Source organism: Columba livia, chromosome Z (genome assembly GCF_036013475.1).
Source record: "Columba livia isolate bColLiv1 breed racing homer chromosome Z, bColLiv1.pat.W.v2, whole genome shotgun sequence".
Lineage (NCBI taxonomy): Eukaryota > Metazoa > Chordata > Aves > Columbiformes > Columbidae > Columba > Columba livia.
In genome coordinates, this window is record NC_088642.1 from 73,123,328 (window position 1) to 73,148,234 (window position 24,907).

General features: G+C 39.6%; 1 protein-coding gene across 4 annotated transcripts in view; it reads right to left on the reverse strand.

Moving 5' to 3' along the window:
• The window catches only part of SUSD1 (sushi domain containing 1), a 44,789-nt gene extending 24,161 nt beyond the window's left edge, over positions 1-20,628 (reverse strand). Inside the window, exons 1-7 of one of the 4 annotated variants that reach the window (XM_065046367.1) lie at positions 20,320-20,612; positions 18,411-18,542; positions 17,007-17,162; positions 16,229-16,381; positions 11,450-11,629; positions 9,345-9,524; positions 726-820 (exon numbers count right to left, since the gene is read on the reverse strand). In XM_065046367.1, coding sequence (XP_064902439.1) covers positions 726-820; positions 9,345-9,524; positions 11,450-11,629; positions 16,229-16,381; positions 17,007-17,162; positions 18,411-18,542; positions 20,320-20,398 — 975 coding nt within the window. In that variant the 5' untranslated portion in view covers positions 20,399-20,612. Of the gene's footprint in view, positions 1-725; positions 821-9,344; positions 9,525-11,449; positions 11,630-16,228; positions 16,382-17,006; positions 17,163-17,479; positions 17,631-18,410; positions 18,543-20,319 lie in introns of those variants that run through there. The other 3 variants (XM_065046363.1, XM_065046365.1, XM_065046366.1) reach the window with 3 other exon arrangements.
• Between the last annotated feature and the right edge of the window lie 4,279 nt (positions 20,629-24,907).

Here is a 24,907-nt window from a genome sequence, read left to right on the forward strand (position 1 = left end):
TTATCTTTTCCCTGTTTGTACACAATTAAAAAATGACCTTTCTTGGGTGCTGTCATTCTCCAAACATGCAAATGCTTATCATATTGTTTTGGCTTCCAGTAACACTGACTGAACTATTAATTGCTGAGAATTTATATCTTGACTCTTATGTTTATAGAGGGGGAAAAAAAAAAAAAAGTTGAAAAAGTAGTTACCGAGGTGGCTTTCAACTGCTATGAAAAACAGTTCTGAAATGTTCAAATATAAGATGGTTAAATGTCTTGAGCAAGGCATGGTATTTCAAAATACCTTGTATTTCTAAAACAAGTTACATCCAGTATCTGCAAACGATACACTGTTTACTTGAAATGTTTGTATCGCAGATAGGGACAAAGCCCAAGCTTTGCAATGTTTTCTATGTGAACGTGACCTTAGCTCTACCACAAACCTTCACTAAAAACATAAACTTGTGCTGAAATTCTTCTTATAGTTTCAAGCAGATGATTTGTTTATGTTCCAGTGTTTACTGGAATGGGAACCCAATAGCTTTTAAGTTTTTCACTCAACTATAGGACTTGAATTTGTTTCTTTTCTAACCCAGACACCTTCAGGCTTCTAGGCAGTTCACTGACAAGAGGGAGACAAATTACCATAAAAATAAAACCCACAAAACAAATCTCCACTGCTCACTCACCCAAATTAACCAGGATAAAGCTAGTCCCAGACTCACATACAGTTCCACTTACTGTGTATGTTTCCTGAACTCCCAGTCTTCCAGTTTTCCTTTGCCACTTCACACATGTTTCATTGAATATGGACAAATTACTGAATAATTCCTCCTCTGTGAGCAAAAATGTAATAATAGAATGAAAACAGTTACTATTTCTCATGCAAATCTTAATATGTTTGGAGCACTTGCCTATTTCTTCCTCTTTCTCTGTTTTGGTGTTGGTTTTTGTTGTTGTTTCAAACAGGAAAAAATAAAACAAGGTAGGCAGAATTTAGTAAGTTTTCCTTTAACTGTGTTGAGTCCTGAAATTAAAATAAAAGGCCAACTGAAGAAACATGTTCTGAACTAATGACTGTGAAGTCCATAAAAACACAGCCAGCATTACATACACTGCTATGATTAATGAAAACAAAATACTTTGCTAGGCTTGCGTTTTAAAGTAGAACAATTTAAATTCTTTTAATCTAATGACTTTTCAGTTTATCTCAAAAAGCTCTTCTTCCATATGTAAACATCATTAACCATTCCACAGAGGCCCCGTTGTAGCACATGAACATGATGCTGTCACTGAAATATACAAGTACATTGATAGTCTCTACACTTCCTACATGTGGGCAGTTAGTTAGAACCAAATTGTACCTGATTCTGTATTTTGAAGCACTGTATTTTCTTTTTCCTTTCTTCTGATTAGTAAAACTATCATAAAACTTTCCTAGTATCTCCATCTCCACATATTCAACAAATAGATGCCTCACTCACTAGAGCAGTTTAACTCCCAACTAATTTTAAATCCTCTATTCCAAACTGCCATTAAACAGAACAGAACAGAAGAAAAAGACATTAATCTGCATGTCCTCTAAAACAAATGTCCTTACAAATGGCTTTGTGATTAATTGTATTCATTATTTGTTTCACAACAATGTCTAAAAACTCCAGATTACTGACTTCTGTACCAACACAGAGCTAAAGAGTATCTTCAGTTGTTGTATTCTTCGAATCAGATATACTTCTATTAAAAGGCCAGATGGCAAAAACAAATCATTAGGGCACGGCTAGAGAGAAAATGTTTGCAAATCCACAAGATCTGAATTAAAATGAGTAACAAGAAAGGAAAAAGAGTCATTGCTGAGATTGCTCAGCAATAAAATCAGGCACTGGATTCGTAAGTTCATAAAATAGTCAGTAAAAAAAATAAAGCAAAATAAAGCAGCAAACAACAAGAAAGTTATTATGCCACGTATTCAGCCAAGGAAAGAAATCTTATGCAGTGGCCTCCTTGGAGGGAAGAAGACAAACCTAGCAGCATTTTTTTCTCTAACAACATCAATTTTTCTGTCTTGCTTTCTGAACTTCAAGAAGGACAAGGCCACCATGCACTTACCACACATACACAGAATAGCTGGCAGACTTTTTCTTACAAGTTTCCGCTCTAAATGAGCAGGAGTGAGAGGCTGAAAAGCTGTAACATGCACAAATCGAACACCACAGCAAAGTCCTGGGCTTCCTGAGGGGTCTGATTTTCCTCCCTGTTACTGATCCCAGCTCTGTTTGGATAACGTACAGTAAGTGCTTGGTTTAACATTAATCCCTGTAGCATAAACACAGTATCCAATAACAGCACAAAGGTATCTCTGTGAAAACTATTCTCACATATAGAGAGAAACAGGTTCCCTGACAGATTAGTTCTCCTGTAAAATCTAATGGTGCCAGTGACTTCCAGAGCTTGGGAATTCCTGGTGTCAAACGCACTATACACACCTGGCCTCAGTGCAATGTCTTGGCAGACAGCGTCAGCCAGATCTTCAACATATCTGATTTTGATCAACAGCTTTCATTGACTCACAAATGAGGTGGGAGAAGTGAAGACCCTTGACTTCATCATACTTCAGCATTAGAAATTTCAATTTGTGATTAACCGAGAAGGCCACTGGATGCCACTGCTGCTCCACTGACCTCCACATCACCCTCACAATCTCCCTCCTGTCCTAAGGGAAGGGTCCTAGAAACGACCAATGTGTAAATGCCTGGAGACCAGAGCAGACAGGTGGAAAAAGATCCTGGAGAAGTCAAATACTGAAAGGCAAATCTGGGAGAGCGTAGAGAGATGCAAATAGCATCTGGCTGTTAGCCAGGAAAAACAGGTGCTGGTAAACAGGACAGAAATGGGAAACCATAAAAAGCAAGCAACAAAGTAATTCAACAGTGCCAGTGAGCACTGGAGGGGGAGAAATAGTGCTATAAAAGCCAAAGAAATTAATTCTAAGAAGGAAAACAAGTGAAGGTCTCAGCCTTTTTACTCCACTTGCAAAAGCTCTGCTAGAAAGGAGGGCCACTCTCGGTGCTTGAGTGTGTGGGAAAATCTTTACAGTAATTACTGGCAGTGCATAAATGCCTGTATTGCCATGCTCTTCTGCCTTAGCCCTTGGCTGTGCAGCCTTATTCCTTCACTTATCAGTCTCTGTGAGTTCAGGTCCCAGCACTCATTGTTATTATTTGCTGATTCAGGAAAAATATAACACACTAACAGCTCTATGTTTAAACAGTTATTAAAGCCACATGACTTCTTCCACATATACAGTCCACTCCTCCTCAGCTGAAAGAGCACTTGACTACCACTGACCTCAACTTGAGACATGTCTTATCAGTGAAGTATTTTTGAACTTGCACGAAAAAACAGTATTTACCAGAAAGCAGATAGAATAAGCTCAAATCTGACATTTCTTCTTCTGCAAGTCGCTTAGAGAGCACTCACATCTGCACATCCACTTGCTGACCTCTTCCCACCAATCCCCACATATACATGCAATTTAGGGGAAAGAAAAATCCCCACATTACCTATTTTTGGTATGTTTTGCCTGCTCAATTCTGTGTAAACTGTGAATGATGCAGCAAATGCCATCTGCTACTAACATGCACCACACATATGTTCAGATACACAAATTATATGACAGCAAACAACATTTCAAAGAGAACTTCTGCTCAAACTATTTCAAGGTACCTGCTCCATAGCATACAGGCAAAGTCCTCATGCACAATAGCTTTCCGAAGTATATATGGAATTTATTTTAAAAAGACATATATTTGAGAGTAGCACAGGTTTTCACATTTTAAGTAACATACTTGCTTCCAGTTCAACTAGCATTGCAAAATTTCAGCAGGTTTTCACCTTCAGCCTGAAATTTTACACGTAGAAAATCCACAAGGAAGCAGCAAAACTGCAGGCAGAGACAGTCATGCAGGAAGGAGCAGACAGAAAGCTAATGATTTACTACTTCCTTTGGTCTAGCAGTGTTACTATGAGATAATCAGGAGCAGAGTAATTCATGTATTGTACCAGACGGACAAAAATATGAGATGCAATTGTGAGCACACTTACAAAGGAAAGATCTATCGATAAAGGGTGTCAGACTAGACAGGATTAGATGGGCTGAGATCAGAAATGCACATGATCTACTCAGCAGCTGAAAGAGGTTTCAAGACGGGTATTTGCTATCACAAACTGACTATTAATTTGGTTTCAAAACAAACAAACACCTAAATAGCCTGCAAAACGCTACACATTTGTTTAGCTGTCACTGTGTTGCATCACTTCAATTTAAGTAGCAACCCCCTTAACACAGGCTCCACCTGTGTTTTTCCAGGCAGTTAAATAAATTACCAGATGTCTGGATTTAATGTACCAAATTAGGCCTTTACAAAAACTAAGGCACAGAAGATCCTTGTCATTTATTACTACAATTATCTTAACTGTTTGATGGGGTTCTTATTCCTACAGAACCACAGGTTTTGAATCAATGCCCACACATGAGTGACACCTTTTCTATCAAGATCATCGTGGTTGACATGAATTATTTACACATGGATGTGAATAAAAATTAGGACAGTGCTGCCACCATAGAAACATTCCAGCTGTCTTTCTTTATCACCTAGTATTGTACAAGTGAGGATGTAAAAACTGACATCCCAGAGGATTCCAGCTAGAGGGGAAATAAGTCATTGGAAATATGGTCAAAGCATAGGGGAAGAATGGAAAGTGGAAGCAAAGGGAAAACAACTCTGAATAAAGAGAGACTAATTAGATAGACACTCTCCATTGCAGGGAAATTATCTTCCTCGCAAATCTACAGTTAAATTACACCTGAAGGATGATCCTGCTCTGTTTATTCCAGACTAGATCCAGATTTTGCTTTTGAATTTTTTCAAGTTGTTTTCTTTCACATTAAGAAAGAATTCTTTTCCTCCTCTGCGATGTTTTAAAGTACACAGTGTGTACAATCTGCTATGCCTTCTCTGGACCTATTAATCAAACCAGACTTCCTTCCAAACCCTCAAATCTCTGAAGCAAGTATCCTCTGACCTCTTCATCCATTCCAATTTTCAATAAAGCATCAATTTTCTGGGAAAAGGCTCAAAACCTACTAATACCTTATTTTCTTGATGCTTTGAAGGTATTCCTCACTACCACAATAACCGAGTTTCATGTTACTATTTCAACAAAGTTTCAAGGTGTCAAGGTATGCAGCTAAACCCTACTTGTGGATGGGGAGTCACAACACAGAAAAATGAAGCATTCTGAAACAGAAAATTAACGTTTTGTGAAAGATGCTGATTGGAATAAGCTGTTGGATTAAATGCAATTCACACTGCTTTTAGTAAGAGGTAACATGAAAAAGAGGATGCACACGAAAAGTTAGGACACAGAAGCTCCAAGCTAAGAATCAGATGGAACATGCACTGGTGTGAAGAAGGATTATTTTTCCCTACTTGAGTTCCAGATTCGCAATACATTGGGACTGGGTTGTCATCTCCTCTGGACACCATGTACACGAAGCTTGCAATGTGCTGACACCACTTACTGCCTAACACTATTTTGGAAGCCTCTCACAACTGACTGGTAAGATTGCTGTGCTGTCAGGCCCAGCATTAAAGGCACACAGAGGTCAGTTTTCCCTTTCCCACTGCCAGAATTTTGGAATACTTTACCAATAATGTGCATTACTTTTCCATGCAGGCCAGATTCACTCAGTCCTCCAGCCTTTTCACATATCCATGAACTTTTCCCACACCTATGCTGCAGCTGCTTCTTTTGTGAGGACAATATTTCACTTAATACATCAAAAAACACTTTAATAAATGCATTTGTAATAATAAGAGTGGTACTGGAGACTTACTTAAACACCGTAATTCTTTAATGCAGATTTGTATTTGCTTTGGATAAAAATAAGGAAACTGGACAAACTGTTTTTCCTATGACAAAATATTGTTGCTACCCACACCAAGAGCTGCTAAATACACTGAATACTAACAATCTCCAAAGAAAACAGACATAGAGTAGGAGTTTTCTAGGATCAGAATAATGAGCAGCAGCCAACCCAGTCTATGTGCTTATAGCTGAGACTAGAGCCAATTGTTATGGAAAGGATATATCAGATACTGTGAAAAACATCTCCATGAGAAGGATATCTCTAGGACGTGAGCCTGGGAAATTGCAACAAGCTTGATGAATAGTAGAAGGGAGTACTCTGCAAACAGGATGAAGAGAGCTGCAGTAGGTAAAGGGACTATTTACCCCCAAAATCTACCTAACAATTATCCATTTAACATTAAAAACTGCATCAGACACTGTCCCTTCTGTGCACTAACTGACCCCTTCACAACTGTGAAGAAGATTGGAAAAAGTACCAAAAATAGTTTTAGAGCTGCACATGGTATTAATAGGCATCTCCATAAGCACTCAATTCACCGTAATTTATTGTAACTTTCCCTGGATGCCCAAGAAAGATGCTCTCAGAAGTTAAGCTCTCTCTCTCTGTATATGCATGCACATACGCAATCTACACATATTACAAGGGGAAAAGGTTTTCCTAGCACATTTGTGTTAGCCCTTCTGACCTTTTACTTTCAAAACACTTGTGTCCAAGCTCAGTGAAAGATGAAACCAACTAATTCACACTTTTTCATTTCAGACACCCTCCAGTTCCTCTCCCTGCCCTTCTCAGAGTGATGCTCTTCATGGATTTGGTAAAGGCTCACAATATACATTGCACAATGTGCCACTTGCAAGTGCAGATATCAGATAGCGAAAACACAATTCACCTTTTTCCTGGCCCTCTTACAGACACAATAAATTAAAAAAAAAAAAAACAAAAACAAAAAACAAAAAACAAAACCACAACAAACTTATCTGTGGAATCCACTAAAGAATTAAAATAAGAGTGGGAAGGCTTCGTTTTAGAATTTTCACTTTAATAAAAAGTGCAACCCTAAGTCTTATATTACCTTATGTCCCATTTTGAGCCCACACAGAGAACAACCTCTCTCAGGTAAATATTACTACCAAAAAAGCTCAGGTTGACAATTTCTCCTCTGAAACTCACAATGGGAAAACCAAGCTTTTTGTTTCAGGCTGCGTTGTACCACTGCATGCTACAATGCTTTGTAGCCAAAGCCCTTCTCTGAAACAAACTGAAACATTATTCCCGCAAGGGGATCTTGTTTTCACTCTGAAAAAAGCTTTGCAAATTTACCATGATATCCCACCAGAGCTCAACACAATGTGTCCCTGGGATAATAGCACACCATTTCTGCAATTAATATAAATGAAACCACGCATTCCTGCTCCACGGGGAAAAAATAAGTTCTTCCAGGACAAGCTATACAGAATGTCCTGACTCACACACTAAGTATACTGGACAGCAGGCATTTCATTGCTGTATGTTCTCTGCACTTTAGCCTCTTGAGTTTATGTATGCATATCAGGGGTTGGGAAAGGAAGTCTTATCCAGATGACTATTGCCAGACTTCACTGCTGACAGCTTAATCCAATCAGCATCTCTCAGTAAAAAGAATTTTGTTATTAAAACCAACTACTATTAAATATACTTACATACACACATACACATTTACCATATACCCCAACAGGCAACGCAAATAAAGGACATTCTGCAGCAATCACTGCCTAAGAAATATAGAAGTGATAACTGGCCAAAGGGAACATGCTCAGGGAAAATTCTTAGCTTCCTTACTTCTAATGAGGTTTATCAGCAAGTAGGAAAAGACAAATGGTTTTCTGACTTCTATCATAAATTATTCTGGAATGCTACATTATTTTCTTTCATTTTAAGTGGAATTACTGATTAATTACACATACCTTAAAGATCATACACATCTGAAAGGTATCATTACTGAAACTGAAATTTCATTTAATTTGAAATGAATTTGATACATCTAATCAGTGTGAAAAATGTAGAAGTTAAGAAGCTGAAGACCCTGTATTAATTTCCTATCCATGATTTTTTTTTTCCAAAGGAGCTTGGACTAGTTAGGCTATTTTTAAAAGTTCTTTCCATTATACTTGACTGTAGCTCTGACATTTTTGGCCCTCTGATCCAACAGCTAGAGCTGGAGTCTACATTTTTGCCTCTGGGAAAGCTCTTGGCTGAAATCCATGGTAATCCTGTGAGTGCAGTCTGCAGGTTCAGGCCCTTCAAAGCTTCAGAGTGCTCAAGACAGAAGTCTCAGCACTGCGAAGACTGACATACCTGATTAACTTAGCCACTCTACACAACGCCGGCTTCAAAACCAACTCAGAAAGTACAGCTATGCAAATTGCCTAAATGAAATACGAATTATGACTTCTAAGAACAGCAGTTCCATTTTATCAGGGCACTATAAAAAGTGAGACAACTGCTTATCTGCTGCTGATTTTATATGATGTCATGTGTTTTATATTCGCAGTGAATGCTCAAGACATCAAGTGAGGCAGAGAGGCATCAAGTGGCAACTCTTTGTGTAAAGGCTCGGTCTGTGAAGTGGTAGCAGTCAAAGACACACTTCCAGTTCTTTTGAAAAACACATGGATGTCGCAAAGCTACAGGAACGTTACCATCTGCAAAAGACAGCACTGCTACTTAAGAACAAGAGATGCATAGTCATAGAACTATCTTGTGACACCACTTTCTAAGGACACCCAAGGAGCACAACACAAAGGAGCACAACAGCCATAGTCCAAAACATATGTTGGGTTTTTGGTATTATTAGAATGTCAGTACATCCTATCTCCAAGCTCACAGTATGACAACACCTTCATTAGAGACCTCCTTTCACAGGACTCACTCTTACATAAGAAAATCCTTCTAGGCTGAAATTCAGACAACTAGATCCAGACTAGAAAGGCAACCATGAACAAATTTTACTTTGGGCATTGTGAGAGAATTAAAAAAAAAGGGAAAAGGAGTTTTGAATTCCATTGCACCCACTTTCATCACACCGCACTTTACAGTACCAGGCCCACAACAAAATGTCATTAAATGTCTTCTGCTCCTCTGGTGATGTTCCCCTGTCTTTTAAAGCTGGACGTTCTCAGTGCAGCAAGGAAACTCTAGCTTCATTAGTCCCTTTCTTTTTGAAACAAAAAGCAAGACAGCCATAGAAAGATCTGAGGCATCCACTAGAAATTGTTGTATGGCTAATATTCTCTTCCGTCACTCTTTCATCCAAAAGTACCACCATGTTCCCTACACTATAAATTACAGATTTCTTGCCTTCATCCTTCCTCCTGTTCCTACCTTCGCAACAGGAATGACAAACTATTTAAATAGCACACCCCACTGCAACTTCCTGCAGTAATATTTACCTTTGCATATGTATGTAATATTCTCCCATGACTGATCTATTCTGCATTCTGAAAAATTCTTGTCTCCATTAAAATAATATCCTTCTTCACACTTATAGTACACTCTGCTCCATAAAGTTGTAGAGTTGTCCCAGATCATTTCTGTGTGTGGAATCAGGAAAGGTTTGCCACAGTCTATTTCTGAAATGGAAAAAAAACAGGATGGCAAAACCTGAAAATGAAAACAGGCAAGGTGTATCAAAGTGTTCAAGAGAGTTAAATTGTCCCGGCATCTAACACTCCACCTTTTTTCACTTCATAGAGACTTCACTTCATAGTCAGGTCAGCCATTTGGAAACAAGAATTTTGTGACTGGACACTTTCTAGCAGGGTGGAACATTTATCCTTCAAGATGATAAAATTAAATAGTGTCCTGTTTAAAAATGGAGAACAAGGATCTCTATGCAAATTTTCACAAATGGATCTATACCTATCATTAGTAACAACAGACCTGAAAAACAACACATGGTCCAAGCAGTGGCATGAAAGAAGAGCATGAAGGTTATATTCCTTTGCTAGTGGATTTAATTCAAGCTTTGAAAAAAAAAAAAAGGAGCAGCTGCTATGGACAAGCAGAAAGAGCACTCCTGGGGGAAAATAAGATGGATTCTTCAGACTGCTTTGGACTTAATTAGAAAGCTGAGGTAATGCACTTATAAATGAATTCATTTGGTCAGTTGTTTTCTGGAGTTTCATAATAAAATTAGGCAACAAAAAAGAATAAAGAGTAAAGATCAAATCAATGGAAGAATACTGTTAGGGTTAAAATCTCTTTTCAAATCCACAATAAACATTATAGCCCAATAAAAGATTCTTCATTTCATTTATAAGAAGCAAACTACATAATTAAAATCTTACCTTCACTAAAGCTTATATGCAGAAAAAAAGTGCTTTGAACTGTTTAATGGATAATCTTAAGCAATTCTGAAATTCTTCTCAAAGGAAAACAAATAAGTAAAAACCAAAGTGTATACAATTATGACCTGTACAACTTCTAAAGATAAACATATGTCTTGCAACAGGCAATACATCCACCATCATGACTACCTTCATTTTCATATCCCAATGTGTATGACAGTATGTATCTATTAGATCAAGAACAAGCTTTAGAATTACTAATGCACATGAAATTAACATGTTTAACTTATAGAAGGACAGTATGTAATGAAATTTAAAAAAAATGCTGCTTGACTTGAGCTATCTGCCCATGGTCATCCTGTAATCAGATTGAAAAGTAAAAATGCAGAAGTAGCGAACCTGCTATTTACACTAGTAACCCAGAATATTAAAGATTCTAAAAGTGAAGAGTGATTGCAACACAGACATGGCATAAGCAAAAAAATTACTACACTTGGTTGCAGTGAACACAATACTCAAACCCTCTGGATCAAGCTCAAAAGATATTATCCAGTGAATGGAAAGGTGAAGTTGTGCCAATGTAAAAACTGACTAAAGACTGTAATTATCCTGACCTCACATTAACTAATAATTATGAACTCAGAGTAATAATACGCTAGAAATTTTGTTGGCCAAAATACTTTTTTTTAAATGTACCTTTATGTTTCTTCTTACCAAAGAACTTGTTAGGCTACATTCTTCCCATTCATAATAACAAAAGGGATGTATAACTCCTGTCAAGTAACAATAGCATGCTTAAGCAATGATAGTTTGAAACTGGAAACAGTCTGAATATCAGGATTTTAAGGGGATGCTAACTGCTAAGAGTGGTTCAAATCCCGAGTAGTGGCTTCAAGCACAGAGTAGATACTGAGTTAGAAAATGGCAGCAATTTAGGCTGAATATTCAACTCAGGGAAAACCCAACGTCTAACATGCATCGGGCTTGTGTTCTTAGTATGTTAACTTTTAACAACTTATTGCAACTTCATTAGCAACACAGATAAAAAATGCTGTTTAATATATGGCTTTTGGTTTGCAACTGAACTTAATATGCCCAAAAACTGTATAAACTAAATGCCCAAAGACAAAATCCCTAACTGATGACTCCTATTTATTATGGTGGCTGAAACACTATGCTAAACAAACCTGAAAGCAGATTTGATTTACCTTTGCACACCAAATCAGTACCATCCCATTGTCCTTTCGCATTGCAGACTGCAGTCTGATTACCACTTGCAATAAAGTAACCATGAACACAGTTGTAAGTAACTTCACTTCCATATGTAGTCTCATTTACAGATGCTGGATGTGCATGTAAAACAGAAGGTGGAAACCCACAATCCACACCTAGGGAAAGGAAGAAAGAGGAAGAGAAACTTGTTTATCAAGCAGCAGAAGTAATGACAGCTGCACTCGCATGAGAATTTCTTTCGTCGTCATCAACTGACCCTCTTCCCCGTGGTAATCCAGCAGTCCCTGATGTCCTCTGCAACATCCACACCGTGACTGAGGGTGTTACAGCTACTCCACAGCCGCCTCCAAATAAAATGACTTCTCTCTGCCTTTCTCTCAGTATGGCGTGATAGACCTGTGACTCCTTCCTCAGCCTAGCTGCTAGTATACAGAAAATGCCCTGTTTTGTTTTCAATCTTTAAGATTCTCCTGCTTTTACAAAGGTGGCAAATTGGTCTGATACTGTTTGCAGTGAGTAACAGTCAAAGGGAGGCAGACAAGCAGAAACTGCCTTTAGGAAGCCAAAGTGCACGAGGACTAGAACACGTAGAAACACAGAAAAGGCTAAAACATACAGTACAAAAGTTTCCTGCTAAAGACATAGTCTAACATGGTGTTCAAAACACATTGCAATAGTTGCTCTGTTTAAAAACATACTGAGTTGTCATTTACAAATGCATAAAACAAATAAGTCAAGCAGCACAGAAAAGTATTTTCTTTGATGTAATGTCTATTTTTTTAAAAGTAAGGTACCATCAAAAAGGCTTTCATGTTAGCATGACACAACACTGATGTTCAATAGTTTAACTACTCCTTGTCACATACATCACATCTTCCCACTAAACTATCTGACTTTTCACCTCAAGACAATTTTTAATGATACTCAAGGGAAGCTGTACTCTCTAAAGGCATGTTACATTCATACACTTATGTTCAAATAAAAAAGGGGGATCTGCTCCACTTACAGTAACCTGATGTTAGGTCACACATCTTGCCAAGTTTGATCTACTTTCAATTACCAGTTTTATCATGACTACAAAAAATAAACTCCTAAATTACCATAGGACAGTAAACAAAAGACAAATTTATTAATTTCCCTAAAAATGATTATAAAACTTTACACCTGGTCATGAGAAATACTTAATTTAGCAATAAAGACATATCAGGGAAACTCTCAGAGTTTAAAGATCTGTTTAAAGGTGCCCTCACTAATATTAAAAAAAAAAAAAGAGTCAGACATGCTGGTTTTACAAAAAGGGAAGTCCTAACTGAAATCCAGGAAAAGAGCTTGCAATACAAAGGGGAAATAAGTTTGTCATTTCAGACTCATAGGCAGTTTCTTGGTGTTTGATGTATTTTGTTTCAGTTAACCACGAAAGATGTGCTCAGAAACTCCAACCTGACCTACTGTTAGATTGTAGAAATTAAAAAATCACACGAGAAAGCGAGCACTAAAAAATATTAATAAAAACCAAATGTACAAAGCGTATCAAAACAACTCACAAGGACTGCATTCCACAAGCTTTCTTTGGGGACCTCTTTACACTTTGGGCACTTCGTTTCTGTTTTGGAATTCATTGTCCTTTATTTATTTTGGTTAAAAAATTATTATTTCAATTATTTTTTTTATGCCAATAATTTGGTCTCAAAATGTCTTATGTTTTCTTTCTTACAAATTTTCTGGTATCTTTAATATTTCACTTCTCCCAGCCACACTGATTTAGCATCCTTATTCTAATTTATTCACTTCCCCTAGACACATGTACAAGTGTTACACTTCTACCTCCTTCTCAAAGAAAAAAAAAAAAAAAGAAAATGAGAAAAAAGAGAGAGAAGAGAGCTTTAATAATTTTTAGAAGGAACACTCCTCACTTTAGTGATAATTTTCAGAATGACAATTCTCCCCTGTAGAATTGTTATACAGAGGGTAGCTTCTGTTAGCTAGAACTTCAAGTGTCATTTAACTAACACACAGACTTTCTAACTAGTCATAGGAACACAAAATCCTGCACTTGTAAGTAGCAATATTTCAACAGGATGGGCAAAAAAACACCAAAGCAAGTGCAAGTTTTAAAGATCCTCACAGGAGACTTTACACTTCAGAGATGTGAACCTGTTTACTCTTGCATGAATGCTCTTAAAAAATAAGGCAATTCAGAGATGAGGGGTGGTGTGATTCCTCTCCTCTGCATCTACAGTCAGTTTTAAGAAAAGCTTCACAAAATTGTTATTTTCATGAGAGGTCAACTAATGCCTTCTAACTCAGTGGCCTGTCCCATGAAATGCTACAGAAATCTAGTTTTCTAGGCCCTGGTTCACAGGCAGAAGGACATGCTGTAGTGTCTGCAAAAATGCAAGGACCGTCATCAAAAATGTTATTACACTAACAAGAAGAGGTGGCATTGATACAGTGAATTGACAACTAAGTTATTAACACTTAGTAACTAACACTTAAAGAGCTAACCCTACCCCACATCACTAAAGACACTTAGAGAACTAACCCTTTAACACACATCACTATTGCCTAGCCTTGCTTAACTCTGTGTAACTCACTGTACGAAAAACAGGACTTCACTGACACCTTGCAAAAATAATAATCCTTGGTTGCATCCTTGGTGCATCCTTAGGTGACCTAGATTACAGAAACTTGGGCACAGGACAGAAGATACGCCAGTTTTAACCAACTGAGCAGTCTGAGACCTAACCAACTCATCACACTGGACCAAAGGTGACCGTGTACAGAGAAAGAGGACCTGGGTCCACGATCACTGTGCAGCTGCAACCAGGAGGAGCCAGAGGTGGAGACTGTGGAAATGGTCTCCCGGAACTCATTGTAATATGAACCGCCTTCTCGGGGACAGGTTATGAATATGTATAGACGTTCCTTTCATGAATATGTAACACTTCATTGCATTTAACCAAACTCACAGCCACTGTAATTTTACACACACGTTAGGTGAAATGATTCCCTGTGTGTCCGGCGTTGTAAATAAATGCATACCTTCCTTATAACTTCAAGGGTTGTAAGGTCATTCCACGCCACAGCATCTTTTTTTTTTTCTTTCCTTTTCTTTTTTTTTTTTTTTTTCTTTTCTTTTCTTTTTTTTTTTTTTTTTTTGCTAATAGATGAATCTTGAAAAATTATCCTTCAGATTAAGGAAACAGTCTACTGTGTTTCACAAACACACTCCCCCATGCATAAACACATTTAATAAAGAATTTAAGAAAGATTTAAGACTCTTTTCACCTTTACAGCTCAAAGTGGCAGGTTCCCAAGTTTCATTTGACGTGCAATATGAGAACTTTCCCTCATTGCTGTAAAACCCTTCTTCACACTTGTAATGAACCACACTTCCTGGCAGCAAGCTGTAGTTCCCCACAGTGTAGCCATGCTCCATTTCAGGAGGGGACCCACATCCAATTTTTGCAAAGAGATTGAGTTAAAAGATCTCACAGTACAAAAATCACAACACACAATCACTTTAAGGGATGCTGGACTGATGAATCTGAGGAGTCGCCAAAGGGGTATAAGATTAGAGTTGAAGAGTTGTAGTGACCACAGCTGGAGGAAAACAGTGACCCAGATATGGAGCTACATCTTTACTAGCATACAGCTGAAGCCACCCACAACACCTAAGAGGAGACACTGTAATGTGATGGTGCTTTGCATGTGCCAGGCTCATTACAGCAATGGCTTAAGGATCCTTCAACACCAGAGGAAAATTTCAGGCCCCTATTCACAACTTTATTTCTCTGTGCACAGGAAAAGTGAAGCCCTGTGGACAGGCTGAAATGAAATGGTCTGACCCTCAATTCCTCCACCTCACTGAACCAGCCTGCACAAAAAAGGCTACATTCCTTCTGCACAGCTGCTTGACAGGTCTCCCTTGTCCAACTCTGCAACTGACACTGTCAGTACAGACACACTACTTTGCCACAGCATGTGGGAGGAGAAGTTGGTGAGATAAGCAGGGTTATCAGCACTTCTGACATAATGAAGTGGAGCACTCCAGTCAGAAAAAAATGGATGAACTACAGGCAGTGAGCTTTATTAACGGGTCTTGCAGTAGTTCAGAAAAGAGAGCTGGATATAATCGAGGCAGTTCCCTCCACCTGGGATGCCTGGGTTCATTACGTACTCTGGCAGCTACAGCTAACACTGCTAGCACTTTGCATCTGTGAAAACCTGCACTAGAGAGGAAAGGAGCAAGGCTTCAAATTTTATTTTTTTTTAATGGCAAGATAAACAGAACAGTTTATTTGTGCACATGGTACAATATGTAATACATAGCTAAACTATTGTTTTATAATTCCTCTCCTCTAGGTTTGTTTCATTCGTTTGACCTCTCTTACCAGGTATTTCTCTGCTCTTCCCTTCCCCTTCACGCAGTGTGATTACATGAGCAAGTGGATTATACCACACTTCCTTCCTATTCAGAAACTAATTACGTCACCTTCATGGTATTAAGCTTCTCTGATCCTGCACACCAGAACCACTGGTGAAAGCCTGTAAAAATCTCATGCAGTGTTGACCCTACCACCCAGACGTTACTGGAAGAAACTGAATCCAAGAAGGAAAATCATACAGCAGACAAAATCCACAGAGAGGGCTTCTGCCCTGCACACTTAAAAGCACAGGTCAGAGCAGGTACTACTATGCCACGTAAGATCTGATTTTACCTGCTAGTAAAAACAGCATCCAAAGACTCTCACCTTTGCATGAAACTATGTTCCCATCTGGATGAAACGAAAGCTCTCCATTTTCTAATTTATAACCATCATTGCAGTGACATTCGTAGCTTCCTTCAGTATTCACGCATCTTGCATTGTGACCACACAGCCCAGACTCCTCACATTCATCTATATCTAAAAATTCAGATTAAAATGTATGCACTTTGTAATATTTTCTACTTAGTTCATACAGGACCAAAGCTTAAAACAAATACAGCATTCCATGAATGGGTTCTGCACAGTTTCTGATGGCTCTTCTGGGAAACAAAGAGGCTTATCGCTGCCCCATGTTCAAACATCTGAAAGGAAGAGACTTGCAATTTTGTAGCTAGCTGTCTTGCAAATTGTTTCTGGTTTACCTGACAAATAGTTTCCAATGTTATTTCCTGCTACAACAATCCCAGAAAAATCCTGTATCTGCACATATCTTAATCAATTAAAACAGTTCATCACTGTAACAATGAACTGGCTAATATTCTACGCTAAACGCAAGTACGACATTCTGGGGTAAAGATAAGGATAATCTTGTTTTCTTTAATCTAGCTTCCTCTTCTGGAAAGATTATTGTTTGAATGTGACTGTGAAGCAATGATATGTAACACAGCAAAGATTGTAAAATGGAACTAATTCACAGCTGTTAGAACCCAGCTCTGATATAGTATTAGAAAGCAAGTTCTAAAGCAACTGAAAAAAGCCACATCTGTATAGTAGAAAATTAAGTTCTGGATTCCTGGTGCTCAAGATTCTTTGTGATGTCTACCTGTACAGTTCGTGCCATCATTTGGAATAAATGTCTTGTTGTTGTTGGAAGCTCGGTATCCATCAAGGCAAACACAGTAAAAACTTCCATGTGTATTATGACACAGCGTATGATTTCCACAGATCTTGCTGGCTCCAATCTGGCATTCATCTTTATCTGTCAGCACATTTAAAACAAAACAGAGAGAGAGATCATGTAAAGTAGAATATTCTTCCCTCCTCACTCATTCTTGTGTAACCACACCTCCCCTTACAGTTTTCTCTGTATGTTATTCGGGATGTAGACACTGCTAGAAAGCTGGAGTATCTAGACCAACAGGGGCTGGTCTGTCCCTGGATGAAACTGTGAATAAACATGACACAGCTTGAGCTGATCTAAGAGCTGTTGAAATGAGCAAGTCCTGCACTCCATTTCTGCTCTTCCTTACGTCATGCACTGGCTGCAGCACTTGATGAAGTTCATGCTGATCTTACCCAGTTGACCCAACTGGCACAGAATTAACATGGTAAAATATGCAGCTTGTCTTCTCCCACAATAATGAGGTCACTGGATCAGGGCTTGGCAGGTGCCAGTGCTTCTGAAGGAAGGAGATTGGAGTGGAAGAGATCAGAGGTGGAGGACCTGCTGCTTTAGGCAGTGATAAGATATTACATACACTCAGACAGAGTATTTTACATCATCCTTTGATTCACGTACTGATTTGTCATGCGTGAGACAGTATTAAAAGGACACTACCTGCTACAGTAATAAAACAATGCTGAACACCACTTTTCACATAACACATTTGCACTTAAGAAATCTGTGTGTATATGCACACTGTTATTAAGAACAGACGTTTAACTTATTAAATTATTTTTAGTTACACAGTAATCTGAGTTAACTGCAAAATCAGTAAAAAGGGACTGAATTTAATTGTCAGTTTTGCAGTCTAGTTTTCATTTCACTGGTGCATAGCTTGAAAAGAATAATAAAGTGAAGCCCAGTATATATGATTTTTTGCTGAACTTAAGATAAAAAATATCCAATAAACCATTTAATAAACCAATAAATTTTATTTTTAACTACATGTTTGTTAAACCCCTACATTTTCTAAGACAAAATTAATTTAAATCCTTCATTATATAGCAGAAGCTGAGTAAAACAGTTAAGCAACTAAATACAAAGCAATATTTACATCAAGTACAAGTAAAGTACAGCTCATGGCCAGCCATTCAAACAAGCAAACAAACCAACCAGCCACAAAAACAAAACACCACCACAAGCCACACATATTCTAGGTTCTGGAAATGCTACCAGGAAATGACCAAGTTTTACTGTGTTTTGAAGAATTTAGTAATATTACTTGAGAAAGAACATTTTAGGAATGTATATGTTTTCTTGTGATTTCACCAACAGGCAGCATACCTTGACAATGAGTTCTTCCATTGCCTACAAATCCATAGTTACAGATGCAGACACTTTTTCCTTCAATTTGATGACATGTAGCATGAATGTGGCAAGTTGCACAGACATCTGGAACTGATCTGTTCACAAGTGCTTTAAGAACAAAAAGATGCAATTGCCTTTTTTTAAGAAGGAACATAAAGATTGTCTGGGATGGGTAACTGGCACAGAATTTGAAGTGGAGATAAAATGCAGATTAAAACACATCAAACAAAATCCCATGTCCTCCCATCTAATTTTCAAACTTGCAGGAAAACCACTGCCAGAGTATTCAGAGACCAAAAGTAATAATAAAAAACAAACAGAAAGGATTAAATAAAACTACACTGAACAGTTTTCTCCACCCATCTATTCTTTCACAATGAACAAAACAGCCTTTCAGCAGGCAGCAACACATAATAAATAGCTCTACCCAATATTGTTAATCTTCTCTATAATTATTTTCTTTCCTTTTTGTCTTGATTTCTGTTTCCTCATTTATTCTATTATTTTGTTTCTGTCATTTATGCACAGACATTTGGCCGGTTTACCGAACTATTTGTGTCTTCTATCATCAACATGTATATGGTATAAATGTTATTCATAAAAACAATGCTGAGAATATTGCCAGCTGAAAGATGACTTAGTCATTTCAGAATTGAATTTATATTAGTAGCATTTTAGCAGTGTATGACACACAACCTAATTAACTGTAAACTGATAGGACTATAAATATACCTGAAACTAGCATAAAATACGAACTTATTCCTTTATTTGTATTCCTACTTTCAGCACATTATGTGCATTTCTCTTTGTTTTTTTGTAAACCACTTTTGTTATCTTCACACATACACTGGGTTTACAAATGATAAACTTCAGAATGGACAGCCTGAATGCAGACAGACCATGTATATGCTTACACCTTTTTTATATTTTTAAAGAAATAACTAATATGCACAGCTGAAGTTGTCTCATGATGCTGGACACATCACTACATAAATTTTTGCTCTTCTAAAACAGCTAAGATTGATAAGGATGGTGTGATTCTTATAGAATACGAATCCTACTGCATATAAAGCAGCTCTGACAAAATTCTGCCTGCCTTTACACGGTGTATAAATACGCAACTTTAACTGGAAGGAGAAGGCAACTGAACGCTCTTGCCAGCTTGTTTTATGCAGCAAATTTATCGGTGTGATAGAACCTTTCACATGCACAGTGTTTGTTTTACTCACTGTGCATTTCCAAATGCCGTAAAACTGGTGGGAAGCATCATAGATTACTACTCCTAATCTCAATGCTTTTATATACTTTTTGTGTGTGTTCCTAATAAGACCAGAAAACAAAAACCGTCAGCATGCGACGGTAGCCAACGTAGATCAAAAAATTAAATTTAAAAACAGCCACAGGAAGAACTTTCTCATGATACCTCAATCTTCTGATAAGACGTGGGAGTGTCCTCCTCAGATTGCTGCTCCGGGAGATAACAAACAGTTTCTCCCCCACACACACTCCCCACTCCCCCGCCTTTACTGCTATGGATAAAACTTTACGACTTATTTAGCTTTAATAACGTTAAATTTTTCACTCCAGCACTGAAGTCATCTCACGGTTCCAGCCCTACCCGGCCGCTCTGGCTCGGGACGGAGGGCGAGGAGACGCACCCGTCGGTGCGCGGCATGGCGCCGGCGCCCACCCGGGCCTGTCCCCGCCACCACGGCCGGGCCTCCCCGTCCCGCTGCGGCAGCGTCCCCCGCCAGGCCACCACTCTCCCGCCGCCTCCCCTCCCCTCGTCCCAGAGCCGCCATCCCCTTCCCGCCTTTCCCGCCTCGGCTGACGGGCGCCGCCCTCACGGCCCCGCCGGCGGGACCCGGGGAGGGGCCGTACTCACCCCGCCGCCCCGCGCACCGCAGGAGAGCCAGCAGCAGCAGCAGCAGCGGCCCCAGCGCCCGGCCGCCCCCCGGGCTCATGTCCCCGCGGCCTCCGCGTCCCTGGGTGCTGCGCGGTGCCTCCGCATCCTCCCCACGGGCGGAGGGAAGCCCGAGGGCGTCGCGCTGCCCGCAGCGCCTGCCTCCCTTATCGCCGCCGCCGCGCCCGACCGGCCCCTCCGGCTTTCTCCTCAGCGAGGCCCCTTTCCCGGCCGAAGAACCCTTGCCCGCAAAACCCTCGCTTTTCTTCCTTTTTTTTTTTTTTTCTTTCCCTCATCCCTGGCACAACCCCTTTCCTTCCCCGGGACACCGCCTCTGCCCCGGCCGGGCGAGTGGCAGAGCTGATAAGGGCTGTTGCTGTCTGCAGCCACCGGTCCTCACCCCAGAGCGGGAGAGAAGCAAAGGGAAGCGTTACATATGATTCCTGGGAAGGGCGAGGGGAAAGTTACACCTCTATGTAATAACAACTGTGTTATTATGGCAAGTTGAACATGAGCCAACAGTGTCCCTGGCAGCCAAGAGGGACCCGTGTCCTGGTGCATCCAGCACAGCATCACCAGCCGGGCAGGGAGGGGATGGTCCCGCTCTGCTCTGCACTGGTGCGGCCTCACCTGGGGCATTCACTGTGTGCAGGGCTGGGTGCCACAGGATAAAAAGGGTATAAAGCTACCAGTGTGTCCAGACACGGATTTGGTGAAGCATTTAGAGCAGAAGCCGTATGAGGAGTGGCTAAAGTCGCTTGGTTTGTTCAACCTATAGAAGAGGAGGCTGAGAGGAGACCTCATGGCAGCTACAGCTTACCCACAAGGGGAGGACGAGGAGCAGGTCTTTACTGACCAGTAACAGAACCCGAGGGAAGGGCAGGAAGATGTGCCAGGGGAGGTTTAGGTTGGACATTAGGAAAAGGTTCTTTACCCAGAGGGTGCTGGACACTGGAACAGGCTCCCCAGGGAGGTGTGACGGCCCCAAGCCTGACAGCGTTCAAGAACAGATGGACAACTCCCTCAGACACACGGTGTGAACTGTGGGATTGTCACATGCAGGGACAGGAGTTGGACTCGATGGTCCTTGTGGGTCCATTCCAACTCAGGATGTTCTATATAAGCACTTCCTTATAAACCATGCTGGTGTCCTGCCTTGGCACCTCCAGGTTGATGTTGTTGAGGAATGGTGGCCACCAGCCGGTGTTTGGCCTGCAGGGCAATGCCGCAGCCCCCCGCTGAAGGGCCCATGTCCCCCTGTGCACGAGGGAGTCAGAGCCCAACAGCCCCTCTGGACCCTTCTGCAAGCTTGCCTGAAGCTGGCACATCCGTTCCACAAATGTGTGAAAATTGTGTAAGGGTACGCCACCAGCCCTTGGTACTTGACAATGAGTAGCACTTTCTCATAGTAGGCGTTTAAGACAGTACAGGCGAATCCCAAAACTTCTGTTTCAATCAGTACCAGCAACACTGCCTGCAGCATTTTCTGCTGCAGAAGAACGGCAATCCTCCTAAAGCTCACGGTCCTCATTCTAGTCTGCAAGTCTGACTTTTATAAAGCTGCATAAACTTGTATTTATCTACAAATGCAGTTGCCCGGTTGTCACAACTACAATGGATGAGTGTCACGGAGATGAATGGAGAAAGCCTAACACAGAAGTAGATTTAGGCATCTTTCATGTGTTCTAGTGAACTTCCTGCAGAAGTTGTGCTTATGTGCTACGTTGGCTTTACATTAGTGCCCTTTAATGCTAGCACACTCAAGCCCTACATCACAACTGCGCTTAAGTGACATAATTTGATCTTTAACTGCTGTGTTATAACAACAAAGAACAAACAATCTGTGTCTGATTTCAATGGCAACAAAACCCAGTTTCATAAAACTATCAGCTTTATTGATCTATTTCTGTAAGTTGGTCTGTTCCAGTCTTTTTTAATTACTGCTCTGCCTACTTAAGCATGTATATATTTTTAACCAGCTTCTGCTACCCTTATGCGTCTTCACCAGAACACAAAGTGACCTGATTCTCCAGCAGTGGCCAGTTACATCACAAGTGACCCTGCTTTTGGAATAGCTCATTACTGATGCTCACTCCTGTTTATTTATATCTGAAATTACAGAAATTGGAGGCATGTATTCTCAATTGTGGTATTTTATTACTGCAAGAAATTATTCAGAGAGAAATTGTTGTTCACAATGTACTAGAAATTATCTGGATATTACATTTTTTCTCTCACTTAGAAGCCCACTATGTTGCAGACCCACTAATCACTGCAATTTCTACTGTTCCTTTCATAAAGTGTAGTGGGAGCAACTGTATGTAGCCATAAACACCTCACATAGCAAAGAGGAAAATATTTTTGGCGGCCAGCCTGAAGAAATATGAGTACGTCACTACATTTACAAAGAGAACAAGTTTAAAAATGTAATATATATATTTGTTAAAGTAACAAGGAAGTGTATCGGTTGAAGAAAATACAGGACCTAGGCTGGAGCAAACCCCCTTGTTTTGTTCCGGTCTAGTATGTCCTAAACAGCTGATGAGTTCCTATTTAAGACATACTTCAGTACTGAATAATGAAATTGTACACAAATGCTACTTTAAATTACATGTATGCTGTTTGCTTATTTAAATTCAAAGCACAGGAACCAAGTATCAAAAAGAAGTTGAGAGGTCATCTGCTCTGTTTTTCTGCTCTATTACAAGATCAACTCTGCATGAATTATTCCTGACATTCTTTTCTAACCTGCACTTTATAGAGGCAGTGATGTAGAATTCAGAGAATTCCCAAGTGATCTGCTGCAGTACTTTGCTCCCTAAAAATGGTAATCTAACGTTCAACTTAACTTTTAGTTAAATTGCTAAGTCTTTGTTCAGTTCACAGACTCCCAACAGCCTTCATGATCTGGACCCAAGTTGAATCAGCCACTGAGACAGGTCACAGATCACTTCTGCACTGACGTCACTTGCCCAACTCCTGAGTTGATTTATTTGGAAAGACAATTAAAGATTCACGAGGGTAAGACAGATCAGTGTCCCAACATGCTGATCCTTACACCTTACACAAATTTAGCTTATTTCATACACAAATCTGTCTAACGAAAATATAGGCCACCATGCATCTAGTTTTTCTGTTCTGAATAAGGTTTTCAACCCTTTTACTGTCAAACTTCAAAGCCCTAGCCTGTAATTACAATGTTTCCTTTGTCCCTAATAGCATTAGATCTCACTACCCAGAAGGCATCTATAGCAGTACTTGATTCCATTTTTCCTCTTTGTGATAAGAAAACAGTTGTGATGGTCAATGTAATTGAATTCATCCAGAGACATTTGGAAGTTTCTTGTGCAGTTTTTTCCTTGTAGCTGTCTAAATGGAGATAATTGAAAATCAGAAAGGCAAGGGCGATTAAACATCTCCTCAGCTGTCTGTATTTGTTCTGTCTCTTTTGCAGACAGTGAATGTCACTATGTCATCTAAATCACTTGGGTTTTTTGGTAAGGATGTTTGGCATATATTACACTACTTATTCTGACATAAACACAAAATATTCATACTATTTCATACTAATGGCTCTTTCATCAAACAGATTTTTTAAAAACACAGCAAACATATTCAGCCAGACCAAATAAATGTAATTCATCCTTGTTAACAGATCAGTCAGCTATTCATAGTGCAGTTGCACTCTTGAACAAACTTGCTATCAAGCTCTTATTTCCAGCTGGCAATGAAAAGAGTAACTGTAACCTGATGGCAGGTTCCTTACATCTGAATTCTGCCTCTCTTGCCTGTTGAAAATGAATCAGATTAATGAGTGATCTCTCATTATCCACTTAATTTCCAGAATAAGCAACAGCAATTGGTACATTAGAAATAACTGAAAAATTGCCTGACCCTCCTCAGCCTCTAATGAAAGTGCTTCAGCAAGCATTGTGCAGAAGAAGAACATTCTCTTGTAATGGATTTTGCTACAAAGGAAATATTACCACTCAAATTGTTTGCAGCATTTCTGTCTGTACTCCCAGGTGCCCCTATGCTACTGTCTCAACTCCTAGCAAATGAAGTCAAGATGGAAAAAAAAAGAAATGGAATTTCTGCAAAAGATTTAGAGTGAGAGATACTTGAATTTGAACCTTAAATATTGAATGCTTGTATACAATTTCCCTGGAGGATAGGCTTTGGATGAAAAAGACATACACATATATATCTCATAGCAAAAGCATGGTAGGTGATAAAGCCTGCTGACAGTTGCTGCTAATCAGAAAAGTAGCTCTACAGAGCAAAAGGGCTGCTATCTGTGGGTTTTAGCACAGGAGCAGGAGCCCAAACTGAGCTTTGCCACAACCTCACTGTGACCTTTGATAAGATAACGCCTTTCTGCCTCTCTCAGCTTCTCCCTCCCACTTAGTTGTAAAACTAGGATAATATTCCAACATAGGCATTTTGAGGCTTAATACCATAAAAGAAAGAATGAGATGATGCAATGTAAACTTCTCTGACAGAAGTTTTGATGTCAGTATAATCTGCCCCCAGTTTTTTTTAAATCTCAAGGACTTGGCATCAATAAGTT